Source organism: Rhamphochromis sp. 'chilingali' (genome assembly GCF_963969265.1).
Source record: "Rhamphochromis sp. 'chilingali' genome assembly, chromosome: 19".
NCBI lineage: Eukaryota > Metazoa > Chordata > Actinopteri > Cichliformes > Cichlidae > Rhamphochromis > Rhamphochromis sp. 'chilingali'.
Genome location: NC_137946.1, coordinates 15,370,100 through 15,387,612, shown reverse-complemented (window position 1 = coordinate 15,387,612; position 17,513 = coordinate 15,370,100). Strand labels below are relative to the sequence as shown.

The 17,513-nt window shown below is 41.3% G+C and overlaps 1 protein-coding gene across 1 annotated transcript; it reads left to right on the top strand.

The window, feature by feature from the left end:
- Positions 1-1,794: 1,794 nt before the first annotated feature.
- On the top strand, positions 1,795-17,114 carry LOC308386768 (hemicentin-1-like). The gene is made up of 19 exons (XM_080866530.1): positions 1,795-2,019; positions 2,610-2,963; positions 4,126-4,401; positions 4,963-5,238; positions 5,486-5,782; positions 5,891-6,148; positions 7,068-7,343; positions 8,110-8,385; positions 8,617-8,895; positions 8,994-9,251; positions 9,970-10,245; positions 10,579-10,854; positions 12,002-12,280; positions 12,379-12,636; positions 12,715-13,005; positions 13,475-13,831; positions 14,083-14,202; positions 14,297-14,321; positions 16,772-17,114. Exons 1-19 carry the CDS (start codon positions 1,950-1,952, stop codon positions 16,815-16,817), a joined length of 4,548 nt encoding a protein of 1,515 aa, XP_080722656.1. The 5' UTR covers positions 1,795-1,949; the 3' UTR covers positions 16,818-17,114.
- The last annotated feature ends 399 nt before the right edge of the window (positions 17,115-17,513 follow it).

The window sequence follows — 17,513 nt, the reverse complement described above, 5'->3', positions numbered from 1 at the left end:
TTTAGCTAATTATTTCAAAGAAGCAGATTAACAGCGGGATCAAGAAGTGTCAGCCCCACTAATTGTAAGAACAACCAGAAATGACACTTTAGCTTCCTAATGCTGAAGTCCTGTTTATTTAAAATGTGGATTTGGGCCAACAAGGCTTAGCACTGAAAGGAAGAGGATATTAGCTTAGTAATAACATCAATGTTACAGCTTTAAACATGAATACTTAAATCACTTAAATCTTCACCATTATGACACTGGTATCATTAACTATCATTAACTGACTGACTACCTAAACCATGTTAATTAAAACATTTTTAATGCTTAATTTGTGTGTTTTGATTTAATGTTATTTCCCAGAAGATTATAATTGCCATTATATTTACAATCTAGATGTTTAAAAAAACAGATCTATTATGGATTCTATGTCTGGCTCATAGCTCCCTCTCTCTCCTTGTCAGCTGCTACTTTCAAATGTGCAGTTTTTATAGTGAAAGCGAGTGCATCGACTCACTCTTGAGTCTGCTGCTGCTGCCGCTGGGCTTTAAAGTTGATGAATATTGTAATCAGTTTCTGATTGTACCAAGGGAACGCCTTGTTCCTCTGCATAAATCTGATCAGATTTACTATTAAGCTCTCAGACAATAAGTATATAAATGCATACGTTGTACTTCCATAAAACAAAACTGCTCCGAGTGGCACCAGGCTCAGATTATTTTCTTTTGGATTCATTTTCTGATTTATTATGAACCTTAATATCTTGTTGGGATTTGATGAACTGAAGCTAAAACTGATCTCATCTCACATTACATGCTACCTAAAAGTCCCTCCTGCTCCTCTACAAAGATAAAAACTTTCTTTAAAAAGAAGGATTAGGAAAAATGGACCCCAAGACCGTGCATACATGCAGGATCCGTTTTTTATTAACTGGAAATATACATCTTAGTATGTGCAATGATAAAGACCATGCTACGAGGAAACACGGCAAATGACTGCATGATGCCAGATATCTAAATCAATTTCAACACTAATCCCATCAGTACAGGTTAAGCTTCCCATTTGCTCCTCGTATGATCCGATGAAGAAATCTGAAGCCTTTGATTTCACTGTTTACCTAACAAAACAAAGATACAATAAAAAAAACATTGTTTGATCATACTTTGACTATACAAATGAATATTTTTGCTGAGATCCTCACCTACTAAATCATTAAAACCTCTTGTTTTTTGCACAAGATATTTTTGTATTTAAGCTGACACTAAAAGAAAAACAAAGGACAAAGAAAACATAAGAAGATATTAATCTCTTTTAATCCCCCCCCCCCCCTTTTTTTTTTTTTTTTTTTTATCCCTGAGCTTTGAGTGCATCCTCTGCGAGGCTATATGAAAATGACTGTTGATAACATTGATCAGCATTCCCACTTTGGTCACAGCTTGAAGAGGATGATGTAAGAAAATAAAAGAAAAACTGCACTCTATGAATATGAAAAAAAAAGGATTTCATTACAGTAAAACCTTTGTGAGATTTTCACATGTGAAAGACGTGTAGAGGAATGTCAGCTTCATCCAGTGCAGCCTTGGCTGTATGAGTAGTTGCGTGAAAGGCTAACCCATCCACTCATGCATATATCTTGCATAATAGATGATTTTGGTATAACTGATATTCTAAACCAGCAGGAGAAACAAAGACGGACAGAGAGAAAGGAAAAACCCATTAATACTTCGGTCTAAATCAGTTTACCGATCCTCCGTCCCTTCCTGCTCTCAGTCTTGTGAAGTCAGTCTCTGCAACTGGATTCCCCGAGAAACTCGTGCATCAGAAAGACAGAACGACGAAAGCCTCAGGCACCTGAGGGCAGGCAATAACGTGCTATTTTCAGGGCCACGAAATATTCACCTTTCAATCTCAAACACATTTTTTTGGAGTAAAGAAGTTGTTGGACTCAAGATCATCATGATACCATGGTGGCACCACTGCTAGAACTGGCTGTTCTGTTTCTAACTACCAGTCTGGTCACTTTGGGGGCAAATGGTAAGAGTTTTCCAGTGTCCGTGGATTAATTTACACTTTTATTGTTATTGTCTACATAACATCAGACACTGATTATTATAACATCACCTAAGTAGGTACTTCAGTACCTGCAATTCTGTTGGAATTATTGCATAACAGACAAACTAGTAAAGACTTATTACAATTTCTATGGTATTTTTTACTCTCTGTCACATTTCAAAATTCGTTATGCTCAAAAAAATTTGAGATTTTGGAATGTTTTTTAAACAGAAAAACGGATAAATCTGTTTGTATTTGTCTCACATGGATCAAATGATGATATACAGAACCTTGCAGATGAAATTAAAAACAAAGAAGAAAGAAAATGTGTTTGAAAACTGAATCTGGCATTAAAAAAATATTAGAATTGCTTTTTATAACATTACACTGCCTCTGAAACTGACTGTGTAATCAATCCTGCAACTGAACACTGACCAGGCATTTGACACCACCGTCTCCTGTTGCTTAATAGACACTCACAAACAAAGTGTTTGTGTGTGGGTCCATTATTTTATGGACCCACACACATTGTACCCACACACATTGGCCATTGTATCCTCTGCCTCCTCCAGATGTGCAGATCAATCATAAAGGGGAGGTGGTGTACCAGGACACCAGTGTGTATGGGGTGGTGGACAACGCGGTGACCCTGGAGTGTGGTACCACCGTGCCTGACATGTTTATATGGAGCTTCACCAAACCCGGCACTGAAGCAATAAAGGCTGTGGTGTATAATGTGGGTCAAGGAATAAAGACCCAGAAGTTGGCTGAGACACTCGGCCAACCAACAGTCATCTCAAACAGCTCAGCTTTAAAGATCGAGAAGCTCCCTCTGGCATCACATGGCTTATTCACCTGCCAGGCCTTCTATGACATAGCACAGGAGGCCAAAGTCTACTACTACTATGTCCATCTGACTGTTCGAGGTAAGAACTCCCCTCAGAAACAATGTTCTTCCTAAACACTCTCAGATCACGGCAAAAAAGAGCTAGTCTGCACAAGGTGAAAAACTTCAGCGGCTTTATAGAAACTAATATTTGCAGCAGTTGCAAAATAATCTTGGAGAAACAAAAAACCTTTGGGCCATCTTTCATCTTGGTGCCCTATGTGTTGACCAAACTTTAAAAACAATAGTTAATGGACATAATTTTAATTCTATAAATATGTACATATAAAGACAGCATTAACCAAGAGTCACGAAAGAGAGAATAGTACACCAAATGTGGAGGCCAAGAAAGTGAAGGCATAAAGTGACACCTTGATGTCCACACAGGTGTGGGCCCTTTTTTCATATCACCCTACACACAGTTTTGGAGCTCAGTTGGTCAACACAACCTGCCATAAATTCCAAGATGCTTGTCAGTGTCACCTGCTGTGATCAGTGATTCTTGATTCAAGCTACTAGCCATCAATGGCAGTATTTCGCTTTGCTGCTCAACGTAGTGAAAGATGTTTTTCAAAGAAGTTTCCAAAGAGACTTGCAGTGGAAACGTGGTTTCCACTAAAGCGATACAAGAGGAGAGCTTATGTATTTGGTTGCTCAGAAAATTACCAAGAAGGTAACTGTGAGCCAGGCTGTTTGTCTTTGCAGGCAAAGACCAGATCCTCCTCCTTGTGCATGCAGCAGTTATCTTGTTTGTTGTACTTGTCTCAGGTCTCTACTACTACAAGCACAGATTAAACAGGAGTTGCTGTTGGCCTTGTGACTACATCGGAAGACACAAAAACAGGCCCAGGTCCCAGGCAGTGAAGTGCAGATGGAGACTCTGAAATATGTTAGAATCTGACACGTTCTCTTAAACATGCCATCAAGCATTCCTGACAGAAGAAAGACAACAGCCAGAGTGCATTAACAATCAAAAATGGTGTGATAAAGTATATAATGGAGTTGAAGGGTGTGATGTTTGTGACTGGGCTATAAGTGCAAAAATGAGGTCCTTGGTACTGAGGGGGAGGAGCCTTGGGAAGATTAACTGATATCAAAGCCTCTTCGAAGCTGAAGATTGTGTTATTTATTGAACACTGTGACTCATTTTCAGTGAAGACGGTAAACATACCTTCACGTGTGTAACTTTATCTTAACCACAGTGCCTGTCAGCAAGCCTTACCTCCTCGTGAACAATGCTCCTCCAGTGGAAGGATCTACAGTGTGGATGAACTGCAGTGTGGAAAATGGGACTGGACCGATCCTGTATGTGTGGCACTATGAAACCTACAATAGTAACGCCACAACCTTTGAAATGGGCAACAGCAGCATTATTAACATGAACAAAGTTAACCGCAATCACACCGGTTGGTACCGCTGTGTGGCCAGCAACGCCGTCAACAGCGAGAGCTCCAAACGTCTATGGCTGGACATCCTCTGTGAGTATAATTAGATCAGGCAGACCTATTTCTTCATTCGTTATTCATTTCTTCATTTAACAATTAAAAGAAAGCATCAGTATGTAAAAACTTAATGCACTGAAGGTGTTTTGAGCATTTTTCAGTTAAATTTATTTACTTCTGTATTGTTTCCATCTAAAAAAAAAAGTAATGCCCTGTTAAGAATTTGGCTTTTATCCCCAAATTCAAAAAATGCTGATCACAGTACAAAAATTATGCAATTATCTGAATTTTTAGGGAATTACACATATTAGGGTTAATTTAGCTGCTGTATGTCTCAACTGCTAATGTAAAACTAAGTAAGAGTCCTACTTTAAACTGGATTTCTTATTAGCTTTCTGTAATCTGCATTTAACACACCTGTGTTATGTGGGCTTGGGCTTGAAGCTTTCCTTGTTGATAAAGCTTGTAGTTAATGATGGATCAAGTTAGAGTTAGTTTGCTTTCTGTCGCATAAAACAAAGATTTCTTTGTTTCACAGGCACATAACACGCCTGTGTCCCTTATTTCTTGATTTGCGTTCATATTCTTTCTCCTCAGTTGGACCAGACATTCCTCAGATAGACGTGACTCCGTACACTATGACCAGGCGGGGTTACACAGCTCTGGAGACGGAAGCTGTTTCCTTGCTGTGTCAGGCCCAGTCCAATCCAGCCAGTCAGTACGTCTGGTTCTACAACAGCTCCCAGGTCTATACTGGGCAGAAGTTCACCATCACCAAGATCCTCCGTATGCACACTGGTGACTACACCTGTTTGGCACAGAACACCTACCTCAACACCAGCTCCAATAACACCATCAGCCTGACTGTCTACTGTGAGTGTGACCTCTGACCTCGTGACCATGCTATTAATCATCTTACTCCTCTGTCAATCCTTGTATGCTGCACTGACCTGAGCTGTTCCATCGCTGTACTGCATTTACCAGGATTATAAAACACTACAATGTCATTAAAATCACAATTTCACATTTTTAATAAAACACTACAAACAACTTTTATTTTCATCTTTCTTGTTCATGAATATCCTACCAACTTCTAACTTCATATGTTCTCCCCCCACAGACCCCCCAGATGGCTCCCCGTCCTGTTCTGTGGAGCCGGCCCTGAATCACACCTCTCTGCGGCTGCTGTGTTCCTGGCCTGGTGGATTCCCCTCACCTTCCCTCCACTGGACTGGAGACCTGATACAAGATCAGTTCAACACACCCCAGCAAACAAGTTCAGCCTCCAGCACTACCATCCTCATCAGCACTGCAATCTCGCTGCCCTCTGGAGGCCCGACTTCTAATAACAGCTTGTTTACGTGCCTGGGCTCCCATCCTGCCTTGAAACAGTCGACACAGTGCAGCACACGCACATGTGAGTGCAGCAATGTCAACAAAGAACAACAGAAAGTTAAACAAATGAGAGAGTAAATGTGAAGATTATACACTTTCAACATCACTCATTTGATTTATCCTCCATCAGATATTCCCCCTGCAGAGCCAGTATGTTTTGTTGACGTGACTAATGACAAACAGTACTTCATGATGTCCTGCTCCTGGGAAGGAGGGTTCCCTAAAGCCTTGGTGTGGTGGGAGGGACCTGCGGGCCAGAGCAGGGGTGGAAAAGAAAACTCCAACATCCTCATCCTCCCGTACGGGACAGCTCACAGCGGGAAACCTTACACCTGCTATGCCAGGCACCCACTTCTGGTTCAATCCAAGACCTGCAGCCTCACACTGGGTCGGTGCGAGTGATGTTCAGCTTACTTAATCTGAGAACCATGTTATCACTTCTACACAAACATTGCACAAAGATTTTAAAGGATCCTTAAATTTTTAAGCCTTTGAATTGTGACAACTTCATGTACAAATCCAGACATTTTTTAGACCTTTTTAATGGAAGGAATAAAACGTAAATGCCATTATTAATTTATTTGAATTTATATTTTCTAATTCAGGATGTTACATAGAATAAGTTAAAATATGTCACGTTTATCTGAGTGATGCTTCGTTATAACAAATGCTCATCATACGAATTTGCTCAACCACACGAATTCAATTTAGTTTTATTTATAAAGCACCATATCACAACAAGAGTTGCCTGAAAGTGCTTTACATTGTAAGATAGATACTACAATAATACAAAGAAAGCAGAGAAAACTCCAACAATCATATGACCCCCTATGAGCAAGCGCTTTGGCGACAGTGGGAAGGGAAAACTCCCATTTAACAGGAAGAAGCCTCAAGCAGAAACAGGGTTACTAAGGGTCGGGCATCTGCATCGACAGTTTGGGGTGAAGAGAGGAAGACAGGAAAACAGGAAAGCTGTCATGAATAGAGAAACTACTGCATCCATAGAGACCAAAAGAATTTATTTTACCAGTTTGTAAACATGCTTTATATTTCCTATTAAATCTGCATTTTAATATATGAGCAGGCCATTACAGATGTTGTCTGGTCAAACCAAGAACAAAATTATACTGGTTGAGAAAAACTTTGGGACAAATATTTTGAAGTCTTTGACCCCTTTCTTAGCTTTGAACCTGGATTTGACTAAAGCTTACATACCAGAGGTTAACATATAATCCATATTTTTAGTCAAAAATGTGACAATATTCTTCTTCAACAGACCTGCATGTATGATTTTGTCTTAAACACAGTGCCTGTCAGTAAGCCTTACATCCTGATGAGTAATGCTTCTCCAGTGGAAGGATCTTCAATGTGGATGCGCTGCAGTGTGGAAAATGGAACGGAACCGATCCAGTACACCTGGCACTATGAAACCTACAATGGTAACGCCACAACCTTCGCACTGGGCAACAGCAGCATCATCAACATGACCAATGTCAACCGCAACCACACTGGCTGGTACCGCTGTGTTGCCAGCAACGCCGTCAACAGCGAGAGATCTGACCGCCTGTGGCTGAACACTCTGTGTGAGTTTTAATATATAAACATTTTTAAAACAAGTTTTCAGTAAATACATTAAAAAACTACAAGCAATTAAAAGCACACAACTGTTACAGACCACAAGTAAGCGAAATTTTTGTTTTCTATACTTGGATTTTTTTAGTACCCAGCATGATTCAGTTTTTTCTTTGATATTTTATGTCTGATTAAATTTAAAGAGAATGTGCTGGTATCTGGCACCAAGATTTTAGCAACAGATCCTTTAATTCCCATACGTTGCAAGATAGGGCCTCCATAGATCTGACTTACATCGCCGACAAATCCCACAGATGCTCGAAAACACCTCAGACTTCTTGCTTTCTGTAATATCAGGAACCAAATTAAAAGTCCCTCTACTCACATATAGCCCTTAATTACACATTTACATAACATCCTCAAAACCTAACAGTAACATTTTGACCCGAAAGAGAGTGCTCTCAGAGTGCAGGCTTACTTGTTGTTCCTAGATTTTCCTAAAGTACACTGAGAAGCGGAGCCTTTAGCTATCAGGGTCTCTACTGTGCAGCTCCCTCTTTGGGTTTGGGAGACAGAGAGCTACTCTACTTTTAAGATTGGGCTTGAAGCTTTCCTTGTTGATAAAGCTTGTAGTTATGGCTGTATCAAGTAAGGGTTAATTTTCTTACTGTAGCATAAAACAAGATTTCTTATCAGACTAATATGAGTTTTTCACATAACACGCCTGTGTCCCTTATTTCCTGATTAAGGGAAAGAATTCATATTCTTTCTCCTCAGTTGGACCAGACATTCCTCAGATAGACGTGACTCCGTACACTATGACCAGGCGGGGTTACTCGGCTCTGGAGACGGAGGCTGTTTCCTTGCTGTGTCAGGCCCAGTCCAATCCAGCCAGTCAGTACGTCTGGTTCTACAACAGCTCCCAGGTCTACACCGGGCAGAAGTTCACCATCACCAAGAGCCTCCGTATGCACACTGGCAACTACACCTGTTTGGCACAGAACACCTACCTCAACACCAGCTCCAATAACACCATCAGCCTGACTGTCTACTGTGAGTGTGACCTCTGACCTCTTGACCATGATTTCAACTCCTTTGTCGGCCCTGTACCACTACCGTGTGTTCTTCTTACTTGTGTACTCACAGACACACAAACAATTTCTCTTGGGAAGTGGAAATATCGAATGATGAAAACACTTATTTTATTCTGATATAATAATTTCTACCTAACGTCTTTAGTATCGCTGCCAAACAATAACTTTTTTCTGTGTCATATGCCCACAGACCCCCCTGATGGCTCCCCGTCCTGTTCTGTGGAGCCGGCTCTGAATCACACCTCTCTGCGGCTGCTGTGCTCCTGGCCTGGTGGATTCCCCTCACCTTCCCTCCACTGGACTGGAGACCTGATACAAGATCAGTCCAACACAGCCCAGCTAACAAGTTCAGCCTCCAGCACTACCATCATGCTGCCCTCTGGAGGACTGACTTCTAATAACAGTTTGTTTACATGCCTGGGCTCCCATCCTGCCCTGAAACAGTCGACACAGTGCAGCACACGCACATGTGAGTGCAGCAATGTCAACAAACAGTAAAAGAGAAGTTAGTGGCAGTTTTGTGATCATGTATCTGAATGTGTTTATATCGCTCCTCTCCTTCATCAGATATTCCTCCTGCAGAGCCACTGTGTTTTGCTTATGTGACTAATGACAAACAGTATGTGACGCTTTCCTGCTCCTGGGAGGGAGGGGCCCCGAAAGCTTTGGTGTGGTGGGAGGGCCCCGAAGGTCAGAGCAAAGGTGGAGAAGAAACCTCCAACAACTTTACCCTTCGCTATAGCACTGTACGGTTTGGGAGACCTTACACCTGCCATGCTAGACATCCACTTCTGGTCGAAACCAAGACCTGCAGACTCACGCTGGGTCAGTGCACATTTTCACTTCATTCTTTTTGATCGATGCTGATGCAGTGCAGAGTCACATTTGTATACACGGGAAATTATTTGGAGTGTTCCTTCCACCTGGAAACAAATTATCTATCTTTCAGTAAACTAACATGATTTTAAAATCAGCATCTGAGGTCCTTTGATACAACACATGCAATAACTGACCACCAGCTAAAAAATCTATATGTGATGTCTTACTACCCAAAATTATACAGCAGTACAAATATATTCAAAATGATCTTATCAGTGTTCATAAGCTGGGGTTTTGTTTGTTTTTTTTAATTTTTAAGGTTCATTGTGCCTCTAAAGCTGACCATTTAAGAGTTGCCTTTACTTGATCTATTAAAAAAAATCTCAGCGACAACAATTTGTCCTTTGAACTCTGCAAAACATGACTGGTTAAGTCTGAGCATAATGACAAATGGTATACACATGTCCCTTTATCTTCATAAAATAGTATCACTGCATCAGCATTTATTAGTCATTTTGTATTAACATGCCCACATCAGATTAAACCTATACTATTCGAGAAACTTTGAGCCTCTTTCTCAGTTTGGTGTCCTGATTGGCCAAAGGTTTACACATACTGGAAATGAAATTATAAGATCATCTTTTTAGTGTTTGTTTACTGCCCTTCAGTTCTACTACTGACTGTTAACATCCAGACACATCTGTGTTATTCATCTTCATTGTAGTCCCCGTCAATAAGCCTTACATCCTGATGAGTGATACTTCTCCAGTGGAAGGATCTTCAATGTGGATGCGCTGCAATGTGGAAAATGGGACTGAACCGATCCGGTATGTGTGGCAACGTGAAACCAGCAGTGAAGACGTCACAACATTTGCACAGGGCAACAACAGCATCATCAACGTCACCAACGTCAACCGCAACCACACCGGCTGGTACCTCTGTGTCGCCAGCAACAATATCAACAGCCAGACATCAGATCGCGTGTGGCTGGACACCATCTGTAAGTATTGAAGCTGAGGTAGGGAATCACTGGATAAAAGAAAAAACGACCAAAATCATGATATTTTGGTCAATGGCTTATTTTTTCTGATCAGACTGAGTGAGTAATTTTTGGCATTATAGCTGCTTTACAACAAATGACCGCCACAGTTGGTGACCTAATGGCAACAGGATGCAGTAATTTTGTGTGTGATCCTACATGGATCACATGATAAAACTTTTCATTGTACCCTGGTTTGAATTTTAGCTCTTAACAACATTTTCTTGCTCTGCTTTCAGCATAAGTTGTTTGTTTCTTGTATATCTTACATGCACTGCTACGTTTTCTCATCAGTTGGCCCAGATGTTCCTCAAATAGATGTGACTCCACCTCGTACAGTAAAGCAGGGCTACACAGCTCTGGAGACGGAGGCTGTTTCTTTGCTGTGTCAGGCCCAGTCCAATCCAGCCAGTCAGTACGTCTGGTTCTACAACAACTCGCAGGTCTACACCGGGCAGAAGTTCACCATCACCAAGATCCTCCGTGTGGATGCTGGCGACTACACCTGTTTGGCACAGAACACCTACCTCAACACGCGCACCAAAAAAACCATCAGCATGACTGTCTACTGTGAGTGTGACCTCTGACCTCTAACCATTATGATCATTTCACTTTCAATTAAACCTCTCCTGTAATTAAACCTCTCCGCCTCTGTCAGTGCGCCCCAGGGTGGCTGTGGCTACAATGTAGCTTGCCATCACCAGTGTGTGAATGTGTGTGTGAATGGGTGGATGACTGGATATGTAAAGCGCTTTGGGGTCCTTAGGGACTAGTAAAGCGCTATATAAATACAGGCCATTTACCATTTACCATAATGCAGAAATCCTCATAGGTTCCTTTGTTTTAATTCATCCTTGGCTGTGGGGATGAACACAGTATGGGGATGACGTCTGACTCAGATACTAATTAAAGATGTCAATAAGAAATAACAAGAAGCAGAAGTGCCACACCTCAGTTTCTACAAAGACAGACCATGCTCCATGTTTATTGGACAAATATGGTAGAGAAATATAATGGCCATTTCATTGCTATAGCCCACTCCAAGGCGACTCCTAACCCATTTTAACGTGTTTTGTGATTGTCAAATGTGAGACAAGCTTTTGTGATCCTTTTTGGTCAGGAGTGGTTTTCTCCTTGGAGCATTTTTGCCTAGTCTCTTTGCTGTTGTTAAATCATGAAATCTGACCTTTACTGGGGAAAGTGAAGCCTCGATTTCTTTAGATGTTTTTCTGGGTTCTTTTGTGACTTTCTGGATGAGTTGTTGATGCACTACTGGAGTAATTTTGGTAGGCCTGCTACATCTGGGAAGTTTCATCACTGTTCCAAGTTTTGATTTGTTATTTGTGGATAACTCGCTGGAATCCGAAATACTTAGAAGTAGCTTTGTAACCCTTTCCAGACAGATAGATGTCAGTGACGTTGTTTCTCATCTGTTCTTGAGTTTCTTTAGAACTTTGATGTGTTGCTATCTGAGATTTTTTTCGCCTACTTCACTTTGTCAGACAGATTCCAGTAAAGCAGCTTCTGGTTCTGTCAGTAATCAGGCCTGGGTGTTGCTCATGAACCTGAACTCAGCTTCCCAAAATATGTGTATATAATCAAATAATTTTATAACTTACTCATGCCCAACATTGTAAATACACAACATCTTTCTTGGGCCTTGATTTCACCGCACTTTAAACATCATTACCTTGTTACCTCTATCATATCCCCACAGACCCCCCTGATGGCTCCCCGTCCTGTTCTGTGGAGCCGGCTCTGAATCACACCTCTCTGCGGCTGCTGTGCTCCTGGCCTGGTGGATTCCCCTCACCTTCCCTCCACTGGACTGGAGACCTGATACAAGATCAGTCCAACACAGCCCAGCTAACAAGTTCAGCCTCCAGCACTACCATCATGCTGCCCTCTGGAGGACTGACTTCTAATAACAGCTTGTTTACATGCCTGGGCTCCCATCCTGCCCTGAAACAGTCGACACAGTGCAGCACACGCACATGTGAGTGCAGCAATGTCAACAAACAGTAAAAGATAAGTTAGTGGCAGTTTTGTGATCATGTATCTGAATGTTTTTATATCTCTCCTCTCCTTCATCAGATATTCCCCCTGCAGAGCCACTGTGTTTTGCTTATGTGACTAAAGACAAACAATACTTGATGCTGTCTTGCTCCTGGGAGGGAGGGGCCCCGAAAGCCTTGGTGTGGTGGGAGGGCCCCGAAGGTCAGAGCAAAGGTGGGGAACAAACCTTCAACATTCTGATCCTCCACTATGGCACAGCTCGCAGTGGGAAACCTTACACCTGCCACGCTAAACACCCACTTCTGGTCCAAACCAAGACCTGCAGACTCACACTGGGTGAGTGCACATTCTCACTGTACAACAAATAGCAGATATAAATTGTTAAATAATTAGTCTGTACATTGTCACACGTAGAGGCACCAGTGCTGCAGACACAGCGCAGAGTCGTGTCTGTGTACGAGGGGAGCGACGTTCAGCTTACCTGCAGTCTGAGAGACAACTACCTTCCTGTCAATGAAATCACCTGGTTTAATAATCAGGGTGTTGGTGTGCAAGATACCTCAAAGTACATGCTTCTGAGAACGTCTGCATGGGCCAATCTGACTGTGAGAGACACAGATGAAACTCAAGACAGCGGCGAGTACAGGTGCTCCACTTCCAACGCAGTGGGAGGAACCGAAATCAATATCACTTTAGTCATCAAGAGTAAGGACCTGTTTTATTTTTCTGATCTTTTTTGGGCTTGTTGAATAATTTCCCTGTTGAGAACTGTATTACATTCCTTGAGTCTGTACAGCATATGAATCTCAGTCAGCTTAGAATAAAGATGTGAAGCGAGAGGGAAATGTGTCGACTTCTTCTCCTGATATTTTCCAGTTAAAAACACCTTAAATCAGAATTCAATACACAAAAAAACAACATGGAAAACTCATTCTTTCACTTTTTACTTTTGTGCAGTTTAGACAATGCTTTCACTGTCTAAATTCAGCCGAGGGGTTAATATCTCCAGTTTAATATATTGGTAATAGAAGTATTACTTAAAAGTAATTAGTAGTCTGAGAATTGACTACACATTATTTAATGGAAATCCACACATTAATTGATTAGATATACAAACTGGATTGATGTCATATCGAAGTCATATTTATTTATGTTTGTTTTATGTGTGTATAAGAGTACCCCATGCCACCCAATGCAACCCTGGTCAGAGTGATGTACACCAGCCGACAGCGTAATGAGGTGGAGCTGGAGTGGGTGGTGGAGAATGAGGAAGCAGGAAGTTGGACAGGTTTCTTTTTGGAGCACCGATGGTTGTCTGAGCGTCCACGAAGGAAAGGAAGTGGGAATGACTCTTCAAGTGAGCGGATGGAGGAGAAAGTTGGTCCCGTAGTCTGGTACCGTAACATCCTCCAGGATCCAGCTGTCAGGATTTATACAGTGGGGAGCCTGACGCCAACGGTTACCTACCAGTTTCGCATCATACCGGTGAACCACCGCACTGTGGGACACCCTTCTACTCCAAAGAAACCAGGTACAGGAAATGCGAGACATATGAGACTGGCAAAGAATTGGGCAAAGTGGGTGGGGGGCTTTAACAAAAATGTATTAAAATGTATCTGAAAAATTAACCCACAATACTCTAGTTCAACAGAGTTTACATTAATGTGGAACCTAGTAGTCATTCCTATTATGGGATAACGGTACGGTGAACGCTTATCACTTTGCAGATGTGTTTTCACAGAGCTCAGCTCCTTTGCAATGTTTAACTCTGATGTGTTTTAGTGGAACCACGCAACAATTTGTACCCCGCTGTGATTGGAGCAGCTATTGGTGGGATGATTGCAGCCATTGTCACTGTTCTGCTGCTCATGTTCATCCTCCGTAACTGCAGCATCAATCCTCGTGAGTCCTCCACACACATGACCACCACCAGCATCTTGCTGACCTGTGCATAAAGCAACATTATGTAGCTTTAATACTCTGTATCTTCCCCCAGGACTCCATGACTTGCTGTTTGGCTTGTAAGTATATGTGTATCTGTTGCAACCTTCACCCGGCACTTTATTAGGTACACACTGGTAGTATTGGGTTGGACCATCTTTTACTTTCCAATCTGTCTGAATTCTCTGTGATATTTTCTGACCTGAACCATTTCTGTTATGTTTCAGTCTTGTTTCCAGAACAAAACGGCTACATGTTCATCAGAAGTTATTGTGGGTAACCTCTGCTTGTACAGCTTGCAAGGGATAACCTCGGGAAAACACAGAATCTATTCTAATGATCATCAAACCATGTCTTTATTGATCATTACTCAGGTGTCAAAACTTGTTATTAAAGGTACTCAAGAGATGTTCAAGGGGTAACAAGTTAAGTAAGGTCTTGAAAACATCATCCAGTGCTTTTTAGTTCAATTCAGTCCAATTCTATTTTATTTATACAGCACCAAATAACAACAGCAGTTGCCTCGAGTAGCATTATATTGTAAAGTAAAGAACTTACAATAATAGAGAGAAAACCCCAAAATCAAATGACCCCCTGTGAGCAATCACTTGGCTACAATGGTAAGAAAAAACTTCCTAACAGTAAGAAACATCTAAAAGAAATTGACTCAGGTTGGGGGTGTTTCTACAGCTTATAGAGGTCACCTGCCCCATCATGTCAGGTCCTCCAGGGGAAAAACAAGGCATTCTGTACTCAGCAGATATATAATTTCTTCAGTTTTTTCTAGTTCTGTGCCTTCCAAATTGTACAAAACGCCACCGTCAAGAGATGCCCGAATGGAGCTCTTCATCCTGCATTTGTAAATATTAGTGAGTCTTTTCTGCTTATACTTTTAGCTGTCAGCTGATTCAAAACACTGCAGCAAGAGTAATAACAAGGACTGGAAAGAACGAGCCTGAATAATCAGGCTCTATTAAATTCTAAACTCTTTTTGTACTATATCATCCCGATAGAGGCCTTCAAGCTCCGTTTCAAGGCTTATTTCTGATTCTGAGAATTTCCAGAATCAGAAAGCGGACAACTGCTCTACCTCCCTTTTGATTAAGATTGCAGTAAATAAAGCAACCCTCAAGCAGCTCTTAGTTATGTTGCTACAGCCTGTGTTTATGTGCCGCTCTTGGATAGCAGGAATGTTTGCTTTCTCTTTTCTCTTTCCCCTCCACCCCTACAACCACTCGAGACAGATGGCTGCTCTTCCCTAAGCCTGCTTCTGTCAGAGGTTTCTTCCTGGTAAAAGAAAGTTCTTGCTCTCAACTATTGATATTGCAATATAAAGTTCAACAAGACAATTGATGTCAATACCTGCAAATGGCAGGCCCACTGGTGGGTGGTCCCATGTGGCTATTTACTAAAAGTCTCATAGTACGTATTCACAGTATTACTTATTTTTAAATAAGTAAACTTGGTAATGGACCCTCTGAACTTGAGATTCTTTCATTCTAGCATTTATTCCCAGTTACTTGCATAGTACGGACTAATAAAAAATTTTTTTTTTTTTTAAAAGACTCACCTCAGATTCCTGCACATTCAGTATTTTTGACATGTGAACTTGTTTTTGTAATGTATATATACACAGTATAAGTCTAACAAAAAGAGGAACTTTGGGGGAAAAAAAGAGGTTGACATCAAGAGACGATGAGCTGCTTCTGAAGTTTCTAAGCAGGAAAGTGGAACTGAGACTCAGGTTTCATGCAGTTCTCAAGAGAAGGGAGCAGCAGGGACAATTTCATGGTTTGATGCAGCAGTTGAAACTGCAACATGGACACTTTTGTACATATTTCAGGATGTCAGTGGCGCACTTTGAGTTCGAGTTAGCAGAGATGGGCCCAGATCTGAGGAGGCAGAGAAATCATTTTAGAGACGATTGACCCGAAGCAGTCAGTTTTGAGTTTAAAAGCGCACTTGTTGCCAAAAGCATTAATCTGACTGATGAGATCTGTTTATTCTATACTGAAAAATTAGAAAAATCGAGCTTGATCCAAAAAGACAAATGCAGAATATTCATCATATGAAATTAACGGCTGTGAACAACTTTAGTAAGACAGGCGAGTATAAAAACTATTTGGACTAACGCTGGAAACATTAGCATGAATTTTACTAGTTAGGTTTGTAAAGGCCTTTAGACACAGAGGCAACACTCATATATTTTCCCTTTTTAGACATCTACTCCTTGCCTTTAATCATTAGCTTGACATTGTATTCTACTGTTTCTCAGCTGCTTCTACTAAAATGAAAACATAAGCATTAAGCGGGTCAGCTCTAACTCACACTTATAGCCACAAATGCAGCGGGGCTTTGGCAGGTATGGCAAAAACCTGTTTATGCACAGGTAAGGACCCCTTCAACAATAAGGTGAACAGGTGTACCTAATGAAGTGTCTGGTGACTGGTAATGAAACATTTCCAGTTCGCAGCGCTGATGGTAACGATTACTATTTGTAATGCCTTTTCATCTTTGATGATGACTGCAGGCAGCACAGCCAGTCGCAGGAAAACATCAACTTCCCAGAGGATTAAGTGTTTGGTGGGTCAGAGGGAGCAACTGGTGGATCACCCAGTCCAGGAAAGTTGAATAGACACATTTATAGATTCATAGTCTCGAGTCCAGATTAAATTATTTTCTATTTTTAATTAATGAAAAAAAAATCCAATTCATTAGGTTCTATTTTATGGATTTTGTTGTTGTTGTTTATTTGATTGTTTTATGACTTTATCTTTTAGCAATAATCAATGCCAGCACTCTTAGTTACCCATCTGCATAGATGCAAATGATGAATTGGACTGAACTTCATTTTCTAATAGATATGTGCTCATTTTTCCCTCATTATGAGCTTTGTTGAAAAAAAAAAAAAGCCAACAATAGTCTTTGATGTTTGTCTTTTTCCAGGTCCAGCAACGGCTTTACCCCGAGCAGCTTCAACCCTCACCTCCTCACCTATGACTGCCACCCCCATCCCCGCCACCACCAGCCAAGCCCCTCCCTCTGGAGGCGATAACAAGCCAGTCAGCGTCACCATCACCGTCAAGGCGACGGGCTCATAGTCACACGCCCCTCTCTTTCAGCTGTAATTCACATGTGACTATTTTTGTTGACAGTTTGCTTTTGAGCTCTTTTAAAATACAGTAAAAAGTTACGAGTTCCCCACATCGACTTTTCACTGCAAAGCTCACAGTCATTTAAAGCATGTTCGACACAGTAAATTAAATGTTATA

Coding starts and splice junctions, on each gene's coding strand:
- LOC308386768 (XM_080866530.1), top strand. CDS start 1,950: ATGGTGGCACCACTGCTAGAACTGGCTGTTCTGTTTCTAACTACCAGT. Junction 10,246..10,578: donor CGTGTGGCTGGACACCATCT/GTAAGTATTGAA, acceptor TTTTCTCATCAG/TTGGCCCAGATGTTCCTCAA. Junction 14,203..14,296: donor TAACTGCAGCATCAATCCTC/GTGAGTCCTCCA, acceptor ATCTTCCCCCAG/GACTCCATGACTTGCTGTTT.